This window comes from Pithys albifrons, chromosome Z (genome assembly GCF_047495875.1).
Source record: "Pithys albifrons albifrons isolate INPA30051 chromosome Z, PitAlb_v1, whole genome shotgun sequence".
NCBI classification, from domain to species: domain Eukaryota; kingdom Metazoa; phylum Chordata; class Aves; order Passeriformes; family Thamnophilidae; genus Pithys; species Pithys albifrons.
Genome location: NC_092497.1, coordinates 82150179 through 82169084, shown reverse-complemented (window position 1 = coordinate 82169084; position 18906 = coordinate 82150179). Strand labels below are relative to the sequence as shown.

At 42.1% G+C, this 18906-nt stretch overlaps 1 protein-coding gene across 4 annotated transcripts in view; it reads left to right on the top strand.

Annotated features, from left to right (window-relative positions):
* The window catches only part of TRABD2A (TraB domain containing 2A), a 91115-nt gene extending 72605 nt beyond the window's left edge, over positions 1–18510 (top strand). For 3 of the 4 annotated variants that reach the window (XM_071580307.1, XM_071580309.1, XM_071580306.1), the window contains 3 exons: positions 5689–5779; positions 13691–13939; positions 17574–18510. In XM_071580307.1, the coding sequence (XP_071436408.1) occupies positions 5689–5779; positions 13691–13939; positions 17574–17754 (521 nt within the window). In that variant the 3' untranslated portion in view covers positions 17755–18510. The remainder of the gene's footprint in view (positions 1–5688; positions 5780–13690; positions 13940–17573) is intronic. The other variant, XM_071580308.1, reaches the window with a different exon arrangement.
* The last annotated feature ends 396 nt before the right edge of the window (positions 18511–18906 follow it).

Here is an 18906-nt window from a genome sequence, read left to right as displayed (position 1 = left end):
TAGATAATGTTGTGTGGAGACAGGACTCACATCCAAAGCCCCAGGGTTCACATGAAGGGCACTACTCTTGACATCTCTGACATGTGAAATGAAGAAGGCTTTGCATTTCTGCATTAGAGGCAGTAACCTCTGTTCAACCGTATTAGTGCAACTGTTAAAAGGGAAACTGTAAGACCAATAATACTCAGATCTTACATTTAGGTGACCTAATTTTTGACAGAACCTGGTAGATAAAAGATACCTTCTTATCTTTCACAAGAAAAATTCCTTCATTTTGGCTCATGCAAACTGAAACTTTAAATGTTTATTTTCCATGGTATTAGGTCATTTTCCCCATGTTGTGCAAGGCCTTCATTGACCACTCTGAGCAGCTACATAGGTGAGATAATTAGTAAAGCACATCCCTTTTGAAGTAATAGGAGAATTTTTTTCTTCATACTGAGTGAATGCAGGTTTGAAGCACTTTCTTTAGGTCTCTTCATGTCTAGCGGAAGTACATTAGGCATGGAGAATGCCACTGTTCCATGGTCATGCCCACCAGATTTTCCCCTTTTGTTTGAGAGTGGTGAAGCATGATCCACTAAGGTCTTGTATTAAAAGAAGATTTCCAGGAAATCACATCTTTTGAAGACAACCACTTGTCACGGCCTGAGTGGAGTAAATCTCAGGTTCAATGTTTCTGGTGCAGTATTGGTGCAGTATTTCATTAATGTTTCATGTTGCAGGTAATCATAGGAAGGATTACATTTGGAACTCTACAATCTCAACAAGACTGGAGGGCATGGAAGGGTTGCTTACATGGGATTTGACCTGCAAACCTGCATAAGTATTGTGGTGCAACATCCTTATACTCCTGCACTTAATGAGATCTCAGGAAATCTTTAAGTTGACTTACAGTACCACTGGAGCCATCTCACCCCTTCAGTTTTTGTCATTTCCTTCTGACTGCAGCACTAAACATGTCAAGAGTACCATGGTTTTCATCCTTTAGTTTATATTCTGGTACTTGAACTTTTCCATATTGGAAATATTGTTAAAAGTAAGATTTTACTGGATCTAGTGTTTTACATTTGATAAAGCTGGTTTAACTTAAATAGCAAATTTGGAATTCCAGCCACTGACCCCTGTTTTCCATATATTGCTTGGGTTACCTTGTCTATGTGCACAAAATTTCCTCCTTGTGATTCTGGGAGAAGTGAAATGTGACCTTGCTATAACTGGATGAATGGTGTTCATGCTTTTAAGAAGTGTCTTCCTCTTGAGAAGTGTGTGCAGAAAGCAAGAGTCTGAAGGAAAATAATTTGTAACTAAGTTGATTGCCTCACCTCTTTCCTTCTTTTGCTTTGGATCATATTAAATATTTTATCTAACTTTTTTCCTCCATCATTTTGCTAACTGGATTAAAATTACTCCATCTTTTGCATCCCAATATGTACCTAAAAGTGTAACTATGTATATGTGAGAGGCAAAGTGATGAAGAAGAGTAGGAGATGATAATTGCAATATGCATTTCCAGCAAGTTTCTAAATAATTGTAAGATCTGTATTTCTAAAACATTCTTGAAAGTATTTGTTTCAGTGATGTATAGAGTCTCTGGCACCAAAGGTCCATTTGAGCACTCCTAGTCCATAAAACATTTAGCTTTATGATGTCTGTAATGACTGGAGTAATTTGAGCCATTTTGTAGTTGCACTGTTAACAATCATGTGTTGCAGTTGTTCCCACCATGTCTTGGAGGTCAGCAGCCCAGATCAGGTTTCCTAACAAACAGTTCAGTGTCTTTACATGTACGTCCAGTGATTCGTTGTCTTGGCATGTTTGTGAATGGTGAGTTCCTGACATGTTTCTGGGGCAGATTGTTAGTGGCATCTTTCTATTAAGGAAAACACAGAATTATATATGCTTGTGGGTTTCCTTTTACATGACTCTAAGAGGTGGTCAAGGAACTTTGTTTATCTACTTGGAACTGTCAATTTTATTGAAATTCAGAGAGGAACATAGTTTCATCTGTCTTAAAGACTTGATTTCTGAGAAAAAATTAAAATTTAGGAACAGAAACAGAACTTCTGTTTTGCAATACTTCCTTGTTCCTTTCTCTGGATGCAGAAAATTTTCAGCCTCACAATGGCTAAAATTTGGGTTCAAGAACCTCTGCTGAAAACCACAGTCCTTGCACAGTTATCTAGATAAAAGCAGCTGTGCAAACACTGGCAGTAAAAGCTGCAAACAGAAGACACAGGTTTTAGGGTAGCCTGTGTTCCACAAGATTGGGTATTGCTACTGAGGAAGGTCGGGAGTGCACAACACATGCCCGGGAGCGTGGCCAAGTCTACAAGCGCACGTTAGTCTTACAGAATTGTTCTTTGAGCATATTGCCTGTTTGTGGCCCCTGCATGCAATCTCCTTTCAGTGCAGATTAAAGGCTGGGGTCTTATTCACTCTCCAGTAGAGTGCATGGCTGAGCTGGTGCACACAACAGCTTTTTAGTTTCTCTTTGAGCTTGAACACATAAGAATAGAGATTCATGGCTCCCCACCCCCTGCCAGAGTAAATTGACCTCTTGGAGGTATCTCTTCACCTAGTGGTGGGAAGATAATGCAGGGCTGTGTACAGAAAGAAAAGAGCAGGCTTTCTGATGGTACAGGGCCCTGGCCTTTTCTTTTGGGAGGCATTCAAGTGTGTTAAGCTAGAATAGAAAACAGGTGAAAGAGGCCTGCTCCCTGTCATGTGACTCATCTAAGTCTCCCTTGCAGCAATAGCTGCTTGATCTCAAACCTTGGAGAGTGAATCTTTCTCATGTTTCTTATGCATGTTTTTGACTGTCTGATCCCTCATACACCACTGAGCTCCTTTCGTGATGGTCCCCAGAAAAGAGGCAAAAGTCCTGACTCTAGGGAGGCTCCTGATGGGGTACCTCAAACCCTCACCCTTCTGCCTTTTTTAATTTTACATCTTGCTTGGTTGAACCTGTAGATCCTCTAGGCCCCAGACAAGCTGTCTCAGGTAGCACATGTGGCCCACCTTCTGGAAAGGTAACACTACAGCTTCTAATCCTTTTATGCACCTAGCCTGAGTGGCTCCTGAGTGATCACATCTTGTGAACAACCTAATATCACATACCTGTTTGTATTTGTATATATCAATTTTACACATATTTATTCTTTTAGTCTGTGCTGTTTTGCATGATACTAGCACAACATTTTTCTTTCACATGCAGATATAGCTCATTGCCTTGGCAACAATGAGCAAAGTCACTCTGTGAAGGTATGTACACATGACTGTGATAAAAAAGATATTCTTATCACTGCATTAAATTTAAAAGAACAAGCCCAGCTTCAGGAAATCACTCAAGCAGGCTGACTGATTGAAATGAGTTTCATCCATGTGCTACAGTAACTTCCTACATACCAGTCTAAATCCCTGCTTGGAATAATGGTGACTGAAGATTGATAAGGGGTTAGTGTGTTTAATGGTGTGATGTATGCAGCTGTTCAGAAGCTCAGTCTTGAAATGCATGAAATTGTAAACTCTTAAACTTGCTTGAGGAAATTATTTTAACATCATAGATTGCCCTATAAATCACTTATCTTTATGCCTTGTCCCCTTTCCCAAAGAACTTGGATTAGGAAAATATGAGTTCAGAGCCTTGATGCTGCCTTTCACTTTTGAAGATGGGGCTCAATTCCTCCAGCATTGCCTATATGAGACAAATATCTAGTCTGAACTTGCAATATACACTGCCCCTATCATCATCAACAGAGAGACATTTCTCCAAAAGTCTTGTCCTGTCTCACTGACAGTTAAAAGGGGCAGTTCACCCTTTGGAAGCACCTTTTTCTCTGCTGTGCAGAGATAGGGAAGGAGAAGTAATTCCCTCTCTCCTTCCCTTGGTACACACCTCTCTTCAATGTTAAAGGTGAGAGACAGAACCTAGGTCTGGCATCTTATATACCTAATGTTTGCTTTCCATTGGCTAATTTTGCTCAATTACAATGTTTGATTACAGTCATTACTGTTCTCTGCTGCATCTGGTCTTTGTGCTGACATGAAGAAATTCTCAGTTAACTGTACCTGGGACTGAAACATTGGCAAGCAACAGATACCAACAGTAGCGTTAGGTTACGTCCACATTATGGCACCTTAGCTTCCTTCTGAGGACAAAATTTAAGCTGAGAAGCTGGGGCAAAGTCCAGCTACTAGGTGAGAAAATATGGTACTCAATGGGTGTGCATTGCGGTGTTTGGTTAAAAAGTTTCAATAGAGCTGGATTGGTTTGTGTTCTCAGCCTCTGGGGGAAAGTTCATCTTGCTGAATGTCTTGTGCTCAAATGATATCATCCAACTGTTGTGTCTTAATTAAGCTGGTAGTTCATAAGCACGTGGCTGTTATGTGTGAGAAAGTGGAATTTTGTGCTCCAATGCATTGAACCCATTTTGGAGTGAAAAGACATGAATTGCTTATGTTTAATTTTCTGATAATCACATCACTGTTGGAATTCTCTTACTAACTTCTTGCTTTCCCTTGCTGCTAGAATCATTCTGGGAGTTTCATTGCCATGTATTCATGAACAATGTTAGTGGAAAACAATTCTTCAGAATTTACTTACTAGTTTTAGCACTGCTTACATCTACAGAACCATAGGATTGCTCCAACCAAGTTTTAATTAATGTAGGCTGTTAAAAGACAAAATATTTCACAAAAGCTCTATGAGAGACTATGCAAGGCCTTTGTTCTCCACCAGCTTCTCGGCAGCCTGGTTTGATAAGGTGTTAGAGTGGTAGTGGAAGACATTCTGTGTGCAGAGCATACAGTCATTCAGGAATAACTTTTGCACCCTTATAGTTGACTGTAATGCCAGATTATAGTCTTGCTAGACACCACATCTGTCTGAAAATGGAGCGGAGATGTAAATAACAGAATTAGGGCAGAACTACTGAAGTCTTTCCAAAACTTTGTCAACATAACTGACGTTAAGTGGTGGAATATACAGAAGAAACTAGAGGGGTTGATCTAAGTCATTGGCTTTCAGAGGTTATTTTTCATTCTCTGAAGTTAGATGGTTCCTAAGCATTTAAAAATTGTTGGTGATAATTGAACAACTGCTCAGTGTTTTTGTAATGCCAGAGAATGTTGAAATGTGGCCATATTCTGACCTTCTTTGCATCACCACCAGTTGTGGACTCCATTCTGCTCTTGAACAGGGATGTCGGAACTTCACCTCTTATTCCTCCAAGTAATCCACAATGGCCTGATAATCACAGAATCATAGAGTCACTTAGGTTGGAAAAGACCTGTGAGATCATCAAGTCCAACCTTTGACCAGACACTAGACCATGGCACTAAATGCCACATCCAGTCTTTCCTTAAACACCTTCAGGCCTTGTGACTCCATCACCTCCTTGGGCCGCCCATTATGCAACAACCTGTGGGACCAGAGTACCTGCAATCACATCTGCATTTTAGAAAGGCAGAATGTAGTAATTGAAGTGGCCCTGGGAAAGTTCAGCAATCACTCATGAGAGATCCTGTGTTTTGGGTGCATGGTGGTGGAAAGTGATAAAGCCCTGCCTCCCTTGTGTGTGGCATGCCTCCTGTGATGAGGAAGGACTTTGATAAGGAAGGACTTTGTTGTTCTCTCTTTGTCTTTGTGCTTGTTGACTTCTGATACCACTTTTCTTTTAACTGCAGGTCACTTCATGGGCAACAACACAGTGATTGATGTTTTGAGGAGAGAAGGGTACGAGGTAGAACACACTCCAGCTGGACAAGCCATCAACAAGTAATGCATGCTTTTACCTAGCTGAGCAACCATTGGGGGTGTATGTATAAACAATTATGAAGAAGTAGTGGCAGCTGGAACTATACCTAACAGTGAGCTAGGCTCCTTCTCTCTTTCCTAGAAGTTTGATTCTCTTCCATGAGCCAGTTTGGAAACAGGATTTTATTTGGTTTGGGTTTTTTTTTGTTTGGGTTATTTTATTTTTTATTCTTTTGTTATGTTTTTTAAATGAAATAAAATTGCCTCCTCTGTAAGTTTTTAACTATTACATGAACAGCCACAGACTATACATACTTGGTTCACCAAATCTGGATGCTGTCTTATACCACATAGGCTTCCAGGCTTCTCCTTCCACCCTTTTATGTGTTTGACTGCCCTGCCCCTTAATACTCTCCTTCTATTTTTCATTCTTTCTGTTACTCTCTCTCAGCCTGGAATCTGATTGCCCAGAGTCTAGCCAGTCTCTTTGCAAGCTGTGCTCATGACTGATTGCTGTCATGTTCCTGCTCTGTTCTGCATTTTAAAGTCAAGGTACTTGCTCTGTTTCATCTTGCAGCTGTCCTTTGGGATATACCCTTACTGCCTTTTTTATCTTTCACTGGATGCTTTTATCCATCTCCATGGTTTCAGTAACTACAAATGCCAGATAATCTCCTCCTCCACTCTCTGCCGAGAATTACATGTGCCCTTGAGTCACCTCCTTCTGGTATTCTTGCCACCAGCTTAGGATCTGCAGTCGTCGTCTCCCCCTTCTCCAGACTCTTACCAAATATGTGTCTGTCAGATACACCCACATTTCCTTGCAGTCACTGCTAAAAGACCACAATGGGGAAAAGGTTTGGTCCCAATTATGATACTGTTTCCCTTCTATCTTCTGTGCCAAGCATGCTGTCCTTCTCTGTTTATATCTCTGTTACTCTTCCCCCACGTTTTTCATATGATGCTCTAAGGAAGGACTATCACCTTTTGTGTAGAGAGCACAGTGCACAGTCTTGGTCTGTGCCAAGGGTTCCACAGATGGGGTACAAAATAGTAAAAGATGTTTTTCTCATACTCTGATTACTTCACCTTTCTCTTCACACTATCATTGCTGCTGTCTAAAACCATGAGATTCAAACACTGGCAGATCATGTTTTTGCAATGATGCTTGACATGGACATACATAATTTACTTTATGTGCACCGAAAAAACGTGAGCCAAGACTTATCTCCATCAGTTTGTGAATGCCAGCCCCTAACCCTGTTGCCACAAATGGGCAGGTGGTCTGACAAGAAGTAGTCCCCTAAGTACAAGCCTTAATGATTCTCTAACACTTAAATATGCTAGAAATATGTAAGTATACTAGAATACTTAAGAATACTTAAGCATACTTAAGTATGCTAGAAAATCCAAGGTATCATTGTTTTCAGGGGTTATTAAAAAACTAAAACCAAAAAAAACCTAGCCTGCACTGACATTTTCATGTTTGTTTTTTTGTTTGTTTTTTTTTTGTTGTTGTTTGTTTGTTTTTTAATTCGTAGCTTAGGTATTCTTGAAAGCTGATGTAGCAGCTTCTTAAAGCTTAAAGAAACATATCTTAATAGGTACATGAGAATAAACAAGACCTGATACTGCTCTGTAAAGATGTAGCTGTAAGGAAATCAAAGGAAGACACCTATGGAAAGGAGGGATAGCTTTTCACTCATCAGGAACATTGTATCAAGGATACTTTGGATGGGTGAGCACTGAGTTCTCTGTCCACATCATGGGAGTTCATTGTCCAGCCAATGACTCTTGTACCTTTGAAAGCCCTCAGTTTGGCATGAGTTGCATCTCAAACCTCTCATTGGAACTACTGGACAGAACATCTTTCCTGGAGTCTTGATATTGAAGCTGAGTGAATAAGCTAGAGAAGATTGCACTTTGCTATTGACATTTCTGGATGACTTTGAAACACATTCAAAAATATGAAATATGTTTCAAGAAAAATGGAAAGAGTATATGAGGTGAGGGAAAGACCTGTGTGTCAGAATGCCAGGGATTGGATGGAGGATTTCACTTGAGTGCTATCTTGAGCTTGTTCTAGAAGCAAATAACAGGGCAGTCTGACATTAAACCCAGTTTAGCCCATAAAACGTGGAACCATATTCAGCTGTTGTCCTAGACAGCAGTGCTGCACACTGTCCAGTCAGTGCCTGTGGACTGTTTCACTGTACAGAATTAAGAGAGGAAAGAAATGGCAAGTGGTTGAACTGTGACAGAGAATTTAAGTGACTGTTCTGGTCTTGAACTCCAAGAAAGACACAGGACCATTATGCTTGTTTTCCTGTAGTAGGCAAATGAGTGTGTGCAGTTACACAATTTCACCTGCAGCTAAGGCTGCCTGAGGTGCGCTGTGCATTTGCAGGGAAAATGCGATGAATGTCCCTAGTGGAAATGAAAGAGTTCCTTCTCCCTGGTGTCTCCAAAGTAGGGAAGGCAGAAGGGATCCTTCAACTAGGCAGCAGTGCAAAGGACAGTTTGTAAATAGTATCACAAGTTCCATCAAGCTCCTTCTGACTTATTTCACACTTTAAATGTTGTTCCTGATTTTAGAATGCATATTGTAAAACATTCATCACAACCACAGCCATAATTAAGATGCTTCCTGACTCCTTTCTTAGCTGCTGTGCTGGAAGAAGAAACTGGCCTGGAGGAAGAAGGACATGCTTTTGCATCTGCATGCCTTTTCCAGTGGTTGCTTAGTTGGTGCCTGGAAGAATTGCCTGCAGAAAGTGTTGCAAAGGAGGTTAATACAGATAGTTTCTGTTGATAGTGTCTGAGGCCACATCTATCAGAATAAAAGGCTGGCCATGCAGGATCCAAGTCATCCTGTACCTGTAGTAATGCTGAGCTCCAATGTGATATGGCCATGAGTTCAACAAGAAAGACTGCAGGCAGCATGAAACTGTAATCCACAGAGTAGCTGGTGTCCACACTCTGACTTAGAAAATTAAGGAGCAAAACATAATGAAGATAAATCGGAGAAAAGGGAATCATAGGCAAGGAACCTTCAAGCAGATCAAATCAGGTCACTGGAGACAGCTAGTGGAGAATCACTCTGTAAGGTGGAGTTTAAGAGTAGATGATGTTGAGGATGTGTTGTAAATGCAGTTGAGGAGAAGAGCTGAAGGGTTGTGACAGCTCAGACATGTTAGAGTGGGACAATCACAAGGATTTTGAATGAGATTGATAGCCTAAGTCCCATTCTGCAGCAGTCTCTGTCAAATAAACTTCACCATGTGATCAGTCTGTGATTTTGCTTGCAAGAAATAAGACAATTTGCTTTGTTTTGCATCCAGCCTCTTCTTCATGTTTCAGTCCACAACTTAATTTCTCCTTCTCCAGGAAGAACTCTATTCACCATCGAATAAATGTTCACATAGTGATCAGCAAGCTTGAAAACTGCAGCTGTGCTGAAACATGTCCCTTCTGGACTTCTTCTTTTTCATTCTATTGGGAGCTGAAAAGAGAACACAGTTCTGGGAAGGTTTCAGTGCTTAAAACCACATTTCTGCCCAGTGGTCTGTGGTTTTGATGTGGTTTAGCCTCGGCCAGCAGCCAAGCCCCACACAGCTGCTCACTCATTCCCCCACCAGCAGGATCGGGGAGAGAATCAGAAGGGCAAATGCCAGAAAACTCATGGTTTGAAATAAAGACAGTTTAATAGGGAAAGCAAAACCCACACACACAAGCAAAGAAAAACAAATAATTGATTCACTGCTTCTCATGGGCGGGTGTTTAGCCATCTCCAGGAGAGTAGGGCCCCTTCACACATAACAGTTTCTTGGGTAGAAAAATGTCATCACTCCAAAAGTCTCTCCTTACTTCTGCTCCCCCCCAGCTTTATATACACTGAGCATGATGTCATATGGTATGGACTATCCCTTTGGTCAGTTTGGGTCACTTGTCCTTGTTGTGTGGCCTTCCAGCCTCTCGTGCACTCCCAACCTCTATGTCAGCAAGGCAGCACAAAAAGCAGAAAAGGCCCCAGCTCCATGCAAGCCCCATCCAGCAACAACAAAAGCATCTCTATCAATCCTGTGTTCAGCAAAAATCCCAAACAGCCCTGTACTAGCCACCATGAGGAAAATTAACTCTACCCTAGCTGAAACAAGCACAGGCTTTCTGTTACCTTTCTGAATTTCAGTCCAAGCCAGTCTCCAGTTTAGTCCTATTATAGAAGACTGTTGGATCTCTTCTCTTTATGTAGCCATGAAGATCAGTCAAACATTCTAGTTGGGTTCTCTGTATGTTCAGAGTGTATTGAGTTTGTGGTTTTGTCCAAGAGGCTCATAAAGAAGCAGGCAAATTGCTTTTTCCCAAAAAATGAGAAGTGTGGGCTAGCAAAGGCATGAGTGAATAGGGTACTGCAAACTGCCTGTTTTGAATGAGATATTGTTTGCTCTAAGTACAAAGAAACAGAGCTTCAGTAATCAGGGTGGAGCTGATGTTTTTTGTTCAATTTATCACTTTCACAGGAAGCTGGGTAGACATAGCCCTTAGAGCTTTTTGGGGGAGCTCAACTGAGTGGTCCTTTGGGTTTCCAAGATTTGCCTAATGAGAGGGTCTGTTCATGTGTATAGTATTAGTGAAGTATCTCACTTGCTGGAGCTCTTTTGAAATTCCAGATAATGCTGCCAGCCTAATAAAGGATCTGGTCAGCTGGAAAGCTGAAGGCCTGACTTCCACTCCCTCATTATTTGCTATAAATATGTGCAAAGCTCACTTCTGCTTATGAGAGAGATGCAATTGCTCCGTTTCCTTCCCTCCATGTGGACCTCCATATCGAGTTTTAAAACTATTTAGAACTACCATTTTTTGTGCTTTGGTGTGCTTTATCTGAGTGTCAGAACAGCATTATGTCCTTTTGCAGATCAACACTAGAAGTCAAAGCCACAATAGCGTGTTGAGCTCTGGTCTCTTCCGTCTCAGACATATCCCCTGATACAATGCTTTGTAAAGGCTATGCATTCACTGCTCTGTACCATCTGGCTTCATGTAAGAAAAAATGAGAAAAGAGAGAACTTGATGCTGCCAAAACTAATCTGTTTTCAGTTGCAGCAGACTAGATAGCCCAAAGCGTTGCTTGATCATAGAATTTAAGGGTTGGAAGGGGCCTTAAAGATCATCTAGTCCCAAATCCTCCGCCATGAGCAGGGACACCTCCCACTAGACAACATTGCTAAGGCCTTATCCAGCCTGGGCTTCAACACTGATAGGGTTGGGGCATCCACAACCTCCAAAGGCAACCTGTTACAGTGTCTCACCACCCTCACAGTAAAGAATTTCTTCCTAATACCTAAACTACATTACCCCTCTTTCAGATTGTATCTCTAAGTACCCCTTGTCCTGTCACTACAGTTTCTGACCAAATGTCCCTCTTCAGCTTCCCTGTAGGCCCTCTTCAGATACTTGCAGGCTGTTATGAGGTCTCCACACAACCTTCTCAGCCCGTCTTTGTAGGAGAGGTGCTCCAGTCCTCTTGTCAAATTCATAGGCCTTCTCTGGACTTGTTCCAACTGTTCTATGTCATTCTTATGCTGGGAGCACCAGAACTGCAAGCAGTCCAGGTGGGGTTTCACAAGAGCAGAGTAGAGGGACAGAATCTCCTCTGTCAACCTGTTGCCCATATTGAGTTTTACATCAACCATCACCCCAAGTCCTTCTCCATAGGGCTGCTCTCAATCAATTCTCTGCCTGACCTCTAGGTGTGCCTGGGAATGCTGAGACCCAGGTGTAGGACCTTGCACTTTGTTGAACCTCAAGAGATTTCCGTTGGCCCACCTCTCAAGCATGTCAAGGTCCCTCTGAATGGCATCTCTTCCCTCCACTGTGTGACTGCACCACATAACTTGGTGTCATCAGCAAACTTCCTGAGGCTGCCCTTGATCCCACTGTCCGTGTCACTGACAAGGATGTGGAACAGCACCAGTTCCAGTACCAACCCCTGAAGGGTAACTACTCATCACTGGACAGTGACACTGAACAGTCCTCCATGTGGAAAGTGACCCATTGACCACAACTGTCTAAGTGCAGCCAGCCAGCCAGTTCTTTGTCCACCAAGTGGTCCATTCATCAAATTCGTGTCTCTCCAATTTGGAGACAGGGATGTCATGCAGGACAGAGTCAATCCCTTTGCCTAAGTCCAGATAGATGTTACCAGTGGCTCTGGCTATCCAGCAGTGCTGCAGCCCCATCATATAAGGTCAGCAAATTTGTCAGGCATGATTTGCCCTTTGTAAAGCTGTGTTGACTGTTACCAATCACCTCTTTGTTTTCCATGTGCCTTAGCACAGGTTCCAGAAAAATCTGCTCCATGATCTTGTCTGGCACAGAGGTGAAACTGACTGCTCTGTAGTTCCCTGAATCTTCCACTTTGCACTTTTTAAAAATGAAGGTTATATTTCCCTTCTTCCAGTCTGAAGAAATGTCACTTGACTGCAACAATTTTTCAAAAATGATGGATACTGGTTTAGCAACTTTGCTCAACATTTTCCTCAGATGAATCTCATCCCATGGACTTGTGCACATTCAGGTTCCTTAAATGATCTCAGACCTGATCCTCTCCTGCAGTGGGCTTAGGGTCTTCATTCTCCCAGTCCCTGTTTTGCCTTTCCCAACTTCAGTGGTGTGGCTGGAGCCTTTGCTGTTGAAGACTGAGGCATAGAAGTAGTTGAGAACATCAACCTTCTCTTTGGTATCCAGGTCTCTCATTACCATTAATGGTATTTTTAGCCACTCCCTTCAAAGACAGTAATTTTTGCAAGATGTATTTCTGTAGCCATGACCAGTGTCTGCTTCTTACTTTACCAGTGAGAGTTATGGGTACAGGACTGGCTTCATCAGTGTTTTGGGTTGAGCTGGCAAAATGCCAACTACCCAATACAGAGTCAGTCTCTATCCTCCCCGACCCTTGCTAAGAAAAGGGTGAAAGGGAAAAAAACCTCCAAGATTTAAACTTAAACCAGTTATATATATGTTTATATAGAAAAGAGAAAATTAAAAGAAAACTACAACACAACACACACTTACATAAGTTAGAAATAGCAAAAAATAACTGCCCACTCCCCATTGAACACAAATCCCACTATTCTAGCTACAGATCACTCAAGAGAACTCAGTCCCCCGAGAGACAGACACAAGCAGAGAGAAAGACTAAGAACAAACATTTTACACTCCTAAGATACCATAGCAGTGAGGTGGTAGAGTCTGGTCCAGAAAACAACACGATACGTCGTTCCCAGATGATCAGCCATGAGAAACTGAACTAAGCCACTCCTACACCTGCTTTTATATTCGAGATGATGTCGGAATATGGTATAGAATACCATTGGCCAGTAGAAGTTAGCTATCAGCTGGCCTCACCCAGCTCAAGTCAGCTGATTATCTCAGGCCTACTCTTACACCATAACAGCAGCAAGTGTGCTTGAGTCATTTTGTCCATGCCATTTCCCCTTGTCCCACAAGTTACTTAGCTCTGGGCAGGAAATGCTGAAAGAGATAATCTGGTATGTTTTCTGCAGTACATCAGAAGAGGTGTAGTAGCCCAGAGAAGTGTGCTTGACCTTTTCTAACTTGGAAGTTGATTTTATTTTTATCTCTTTCTAGATAGGCAAAGTTATTACTGAGAGTTATTCCACCCTGAGCCAGACTGCATTCTTTTCTTAGATCCAAATTTCTTCTTTTCCAAAGTTGTCTTGTTAAAGTCAAATAATTTGATCAGAATATTAGCTTAAGGAAGAGGGAACAGGAATACAAGACAGAGAAATGAGCATCCAGGCAATATGTCAGGAATAAACACCTATTTAATATATATGTGCCTTCATAATATCTGTATACAGATTTTGCCTCAAAGCCCTTTCAAATGTTCCTGTGTTTCCTTTCTTCTAGCCGAAAATCTCCCAAAAGCTTGTTAGCCTTTTCATCATCACACAGTCCCTATGTCACATCCCATGAGCTCCCACTGCCATTGCACCCCCAGAAGGAGGAGGATGAAGAGTTTCTGCCTCACCTGCTACTGCCTGACAGCATCGATGTGCTGAAAAAGGTAGACAGGAAGTACAAAAAGAAGAAGAAGAGGCAGCAGAAGAAGCAAAGACTGCGACAGTTTAATGACCTCTGGGTTCGCCTTGAAGAAAGGTAGCGAAATGTCTGGGGAGGGAGGATGGTTTGTCATGCAGACTGGAGTTTAACTTGGACTGCTTAGTCCAGTCCACCAAACTTCTGCAGGGCCTAGACACATCCTGAGGACGGGATCTGATCTTCTCCCTCACCATGATTCTTCTGAAACTTTCACATAAGACTGCTTGTACTTTTAGTGACAAAGTAGCTGCTTTTCTTTTTTTCTTTTTTTAACATGGTTAGGTTTGTGGAAAATAAGATATAAAACAAGTGAAAGCCTTGTTTGGAAGCCTTGATCAAGCACTGAGTGCTATGATCTAGTAAATGGACTGGAGTTGGACCAAGGGCTGGACTCGATGATCTCAGAGGTCTTTTCCAACCCAGTTGATTCTATGATTCTAAGATTCTATGATTCTATGATTCTTATCTAGATCATTTTGCATTAGATCATGAGGGATTGTGAGCATATGACAGTCCTTCCTATCACGGAAGACTGGGTCAAGTATGTGTTGTGTAGATGATACACATCAAAGCCTTGGGCCCTTATCCAAGAGCTGCTGCATATATGGAAGCTGTCATACCTGGCATATGTGCTTCTTTCATTTGGACAATATTCATGTGGTAATTCCAGTTTCGGTATTCTTCCAGTCTTAAAAATCTTGACAACCTAATGGATGATGGAGTTGATATAAAAAAATTGAGTGTTTTCTGGGGCAAATGTTCACACATAGCTCTAAGTTTTCATCCAGAAGAGCTTACTTATCTACAAGTATTACAGCAACCTGCAGAAGAAAGCCACCTTCTCCCTCATGGGGCCTGTGGATGAAGGTAAACCTTAATGTTTCCTTCCTGTATGGTAACACACATTTTGTACTTGTGTCTCTGATTGTATCTCTCAAGTTGAAAACATTTTATTTTTATGGTACTGCAAATAACCAAACAAGTTGGGATGATGGAGAAAAGTCTGTCAGTTCTTGAAATGAAGCCTCTACATTCTCAGGGATTTTTTCCCCTCTAAAGAGCATTTCTTCCTGCTCCCCAGTTACTGAATATATCAGGGTTCTTATACCTTTAGTATCACATCCCTGGGTCCCAGTTGTACCACTGCTATGAATTATATAATGCTCAGGCTGAATGCAAATGCAGCAGCTGTTGTTCTGTTCAAAGCATTCAACTGTTGTCAAATGTTTTAGACCAAACTCCTTTCTCTGCTTCTTCTTCCAGCCTTAGGGTGAGTGCTTTGGAGACAGAGACAAACGCACATGGAGGTTAATGTGCCCACTGACAGACCTACACATAGTCCAAGAATCACCAGTACAACAGATCTATATTGATCACACTTGATTTTGTCTTTTACTGTATCACTTACTTTCTATTAATCCAGTTGATACCAACTGATTGTGAATAGATTTTTTGGCATTTCTGTTGACAGTGTGTTTAGTTGACATGTTAAGGAATTACTATCCTAAGCTCCCGCCCTGCCTCCACTGTGGCATGTTCAGTTTTTCACACGGAGTTTGTCCTATAAAGTTCAGGGAAGTCAGTGGGCAATGTCTGTGAAATATTTGTGCCCTTGCAGTTGTCAGTACCTTCAGAAGATCAGGGAAGACGTGAGGATATGCTACTGTGACTAAACTGGAGGTACATTATGGCTGCATACGGGATTGCAAGTGCTGCAGTGGTGAGGTAAAAACAAGGCTAGTCATGGCAGCTTAGTAAACTACTGCATAAATATGGTAGTAGCAAATACCACTTTCCTTTTTTTCCTTTGTAATGTTTCCTTTCTCTCCCTACTAATTAAGTTGTCTTTTTTGCTAGAAATTTACCCAGATGCTAGGTGACAAATTCTTTTTAGAGATGAGTCTTTAATAGCAGAGAGCTTCAACATCTGGAGATGGAGCGGTTTTATGACAATGTTGGGAAAAAGAAAGCAATGCCCAGGAAATTGCTCTGCCCTTGCTGCCAGGGGAAAGCAGCTGCCAGTCAGGCACAAGCTCCACCCGTGTTTCTGTGATGTAGAGATTATATCTGCTCTCTCTGTCCAGGCGCCCGTGCCCGTGCCCCTGCGCACTCCTGGGCAGGTGTGGGATGAGCTGACTGCCCCACCTCGTGGTGCAGCCATGCGTATTCCTGGGGAAATCCAGCATCTCTGGCTCAGGCTCACTCGTGTGCAGGCCACATCTCACTGGGAGTGTCAGCCCTTACTCTAACCATTCCTCAGGGTCCTTAGGCATAGGTAAAGCTGTCCGGTTTCTTATGCATGGGCCATTCACTTCTTTCAGGTTTACAGTTGGTCTTGATTATCTTATAGGTCTTTTCCAACCTAAATGATTCTATGATTCCTTCTGTGAGCCCAAAAATGTGAAACATACAGCTCAAGTGATTTTAATACAGTCTTGTAATGGGCTTGGCAGAATGGCTTTGGATTGTGCACTGTATGCATCAGCTGCCAGCTGTGTTTCTTTGATATTCTGCCAGCTGGCTTCTCTCCAGCTATTGTTCAAATCATCTGAGTAGCCCTTCAGGTAAGGAAGAATAAATGTTTTTAAAAGGAATACTAATTTACTTCAATTCCCCAAAGCATTTTTGCTTAATGGCCCAAAATATGACAAGAATGATGTGTAGCAGCCAGGTATTGGGTGTAGGAGAAATTACTCAGTTTTGTATTTCCCAGGTAGACTTAGTTTTGTCCATTTTTGTCTTCAAGTTCCACCCGGCACCTGCCCAGGGGTGTATGTCTCTCCTACAGCTGTGGCAACAAGCATTGCTTTCAGTCCATTGCTGAAGGGAGCACCACATTTGTAGTATCAGACCCTTTTGACTCTTGGCCTGCTGTGGTGTGTGATCTCCTCCCATACAGGACAATTAGCATTAGCAGCCTGGAGCATACATGTTTCTCTCTCTGTCACATGGTATAGTGAGAGCTCAGTGTCATGTGGGCTTTGATTCAGTTCTTGTTCATCACCACATCAGAGTACTTGCTTCCACTGGGAAATACTCTGCAATGTGGTCATCTTTTTCCAATGACTATGATATGTTTCTGGAAGTGGCTCTTCCTCTCCTTGTAGTATGTCGTGCAATCTCTTTGTAATTCCTGACCTGAGGAAGAGATAATACATTTAAAAGCAAGTTTGGTCCACAGTAAGATGCATGAAGCATGGCTGGCAAAGATGTACTCAGGTGAAAACAGATGCTTCTGCCCAGCTGTGCTCAGCAAGAATTGCTGCAGTGACACTCCTTTGCAACAATGCTCGTTTTGTTCTTATATATTTTCTGCTTTGCCGAAGGGCTCTAGGAATATGGTTGTCTTATGCACCTGATTGACTGTGGGAGCAGTGAGCAGGCTGGGTAGACCTGAGACAGGGCACGTATTTTGCTGTTCTTGTCACCCTCCTCAATCTCTTTGCTCTTCACCCTCAAGTTTACTTCACAGTTCAGATGGACAGCACCCTTGTCCTTGTGAGCTGGCATGGGAGCTGCCCACATCTTGTCTTAGGGACGACTGCACTCTGCCATAAGGAGGCACAGGCTTTTGGTGAGCGTGTACCCAGAAGACTCACAATGGGACACAGAGGCTGACCACCTCCTACTCTGTGGCTGTTGGGCAGTTCTGGGCTGGGTCTGTACTGACTGTTCTTCTCTTGCCTTGCAGTGCTACTGACTGTCCTCCCCGGATCCGCATCATTAATGGCTACATCACTGTCGAACCCCAGCCCCGGGGCCATGGATGGTCCAGTCACACTCGTGCAGACACTGGCAGCACTCACCAGCTTTCTAATTCTCTCTCTCTTCTGCTACTGACTTTGACTTTGCACATAATAATGCTGCATTGAAGCACAGGGGGACCCAAGCTGCAGGGCTCTTGCCCTAAAAATAGAAAAAGAAAAGCCCAAACCCAAAAACTTATGTGAAAAAGACATAGAAGACTCTGAGTGGGATACCCATTTTTTGGGGTGTTCTTAGACTGCCTCATTTTCCTGAGTCTGGATCATTAACACTATTAACTGTTTTGACCTGCCCAATACAGGAGAAGATACTTTAATTAAAGTGTTATTTATCCTTCTCTTGCAGAAGAATGATTTCAAGTTATCCCATAGTGCTTTGGGGAGATTATAATGTTGCTATAACATAGCTGTTGTTTAGCTATATGAGCCCAACTAAATTACGTTTTTTTCACCTTCAGTGCCTTGTAACAAATTTTACACACCACTGACTTGTTTATTAGAACAGAATATTTTGATCATATGAGCACAGCTGGGAAAGAGATTGGTGTTTTATGTCTCTTCTTGGTAATGTTTTTAATTCTTGCTTGTTAGGACTCCAGATTACATATAAAGGTTCATGACAACACCTTCTGCAATAGAATAAACCAGTGAAGACTTATGAACAGAGTGTTTCTGCTGTCTGTTTGGTGCTGTGTAAGATGGGTACACCTGAACCTCCAATGGCCAGAGAAGACTTGTAAGCGCAAACTGATCACAGAATATTCTGTATTCAAAGGGACCCACAAGGATCATCAAGTCCAGCTGTTAAGTGAATGGCCCATACAGGGATCAAGCCCATGAGCTTGGTGTTACTACTGCAATACTCTAACCAATATACATTTCAGGAAAAAAGAATTCCTGAGCAACTTCACAAATCAGACTGTTGGACACATACAAAATAAATTCTCAATAGGTGATTTGAGAGTACCAGATGCAGGCTTTCCCTCTCTTTCTAAATCACAAATGTATTTTTATTTTGTAGCTGGACTTAGTTTGGTGGGAAAGGGTTTTCTTTTCCTTTTCTGCACAATTAGACTTCATTCTTGGAAATCCTAGCAAGTTTTCTACTGAGTTTACTGCTCTGGCTTTCCAAACTGTTTTAAGTCCTTTGCTGCCTGCATGAAATGGACACAATATTGATCGTTGAATGTAAGAAGCTTGGAAGTGGTGATGAGTTGTTTCCTGTGTTTCTGCAGAACATCCTTTTGTGATTAGACTCAT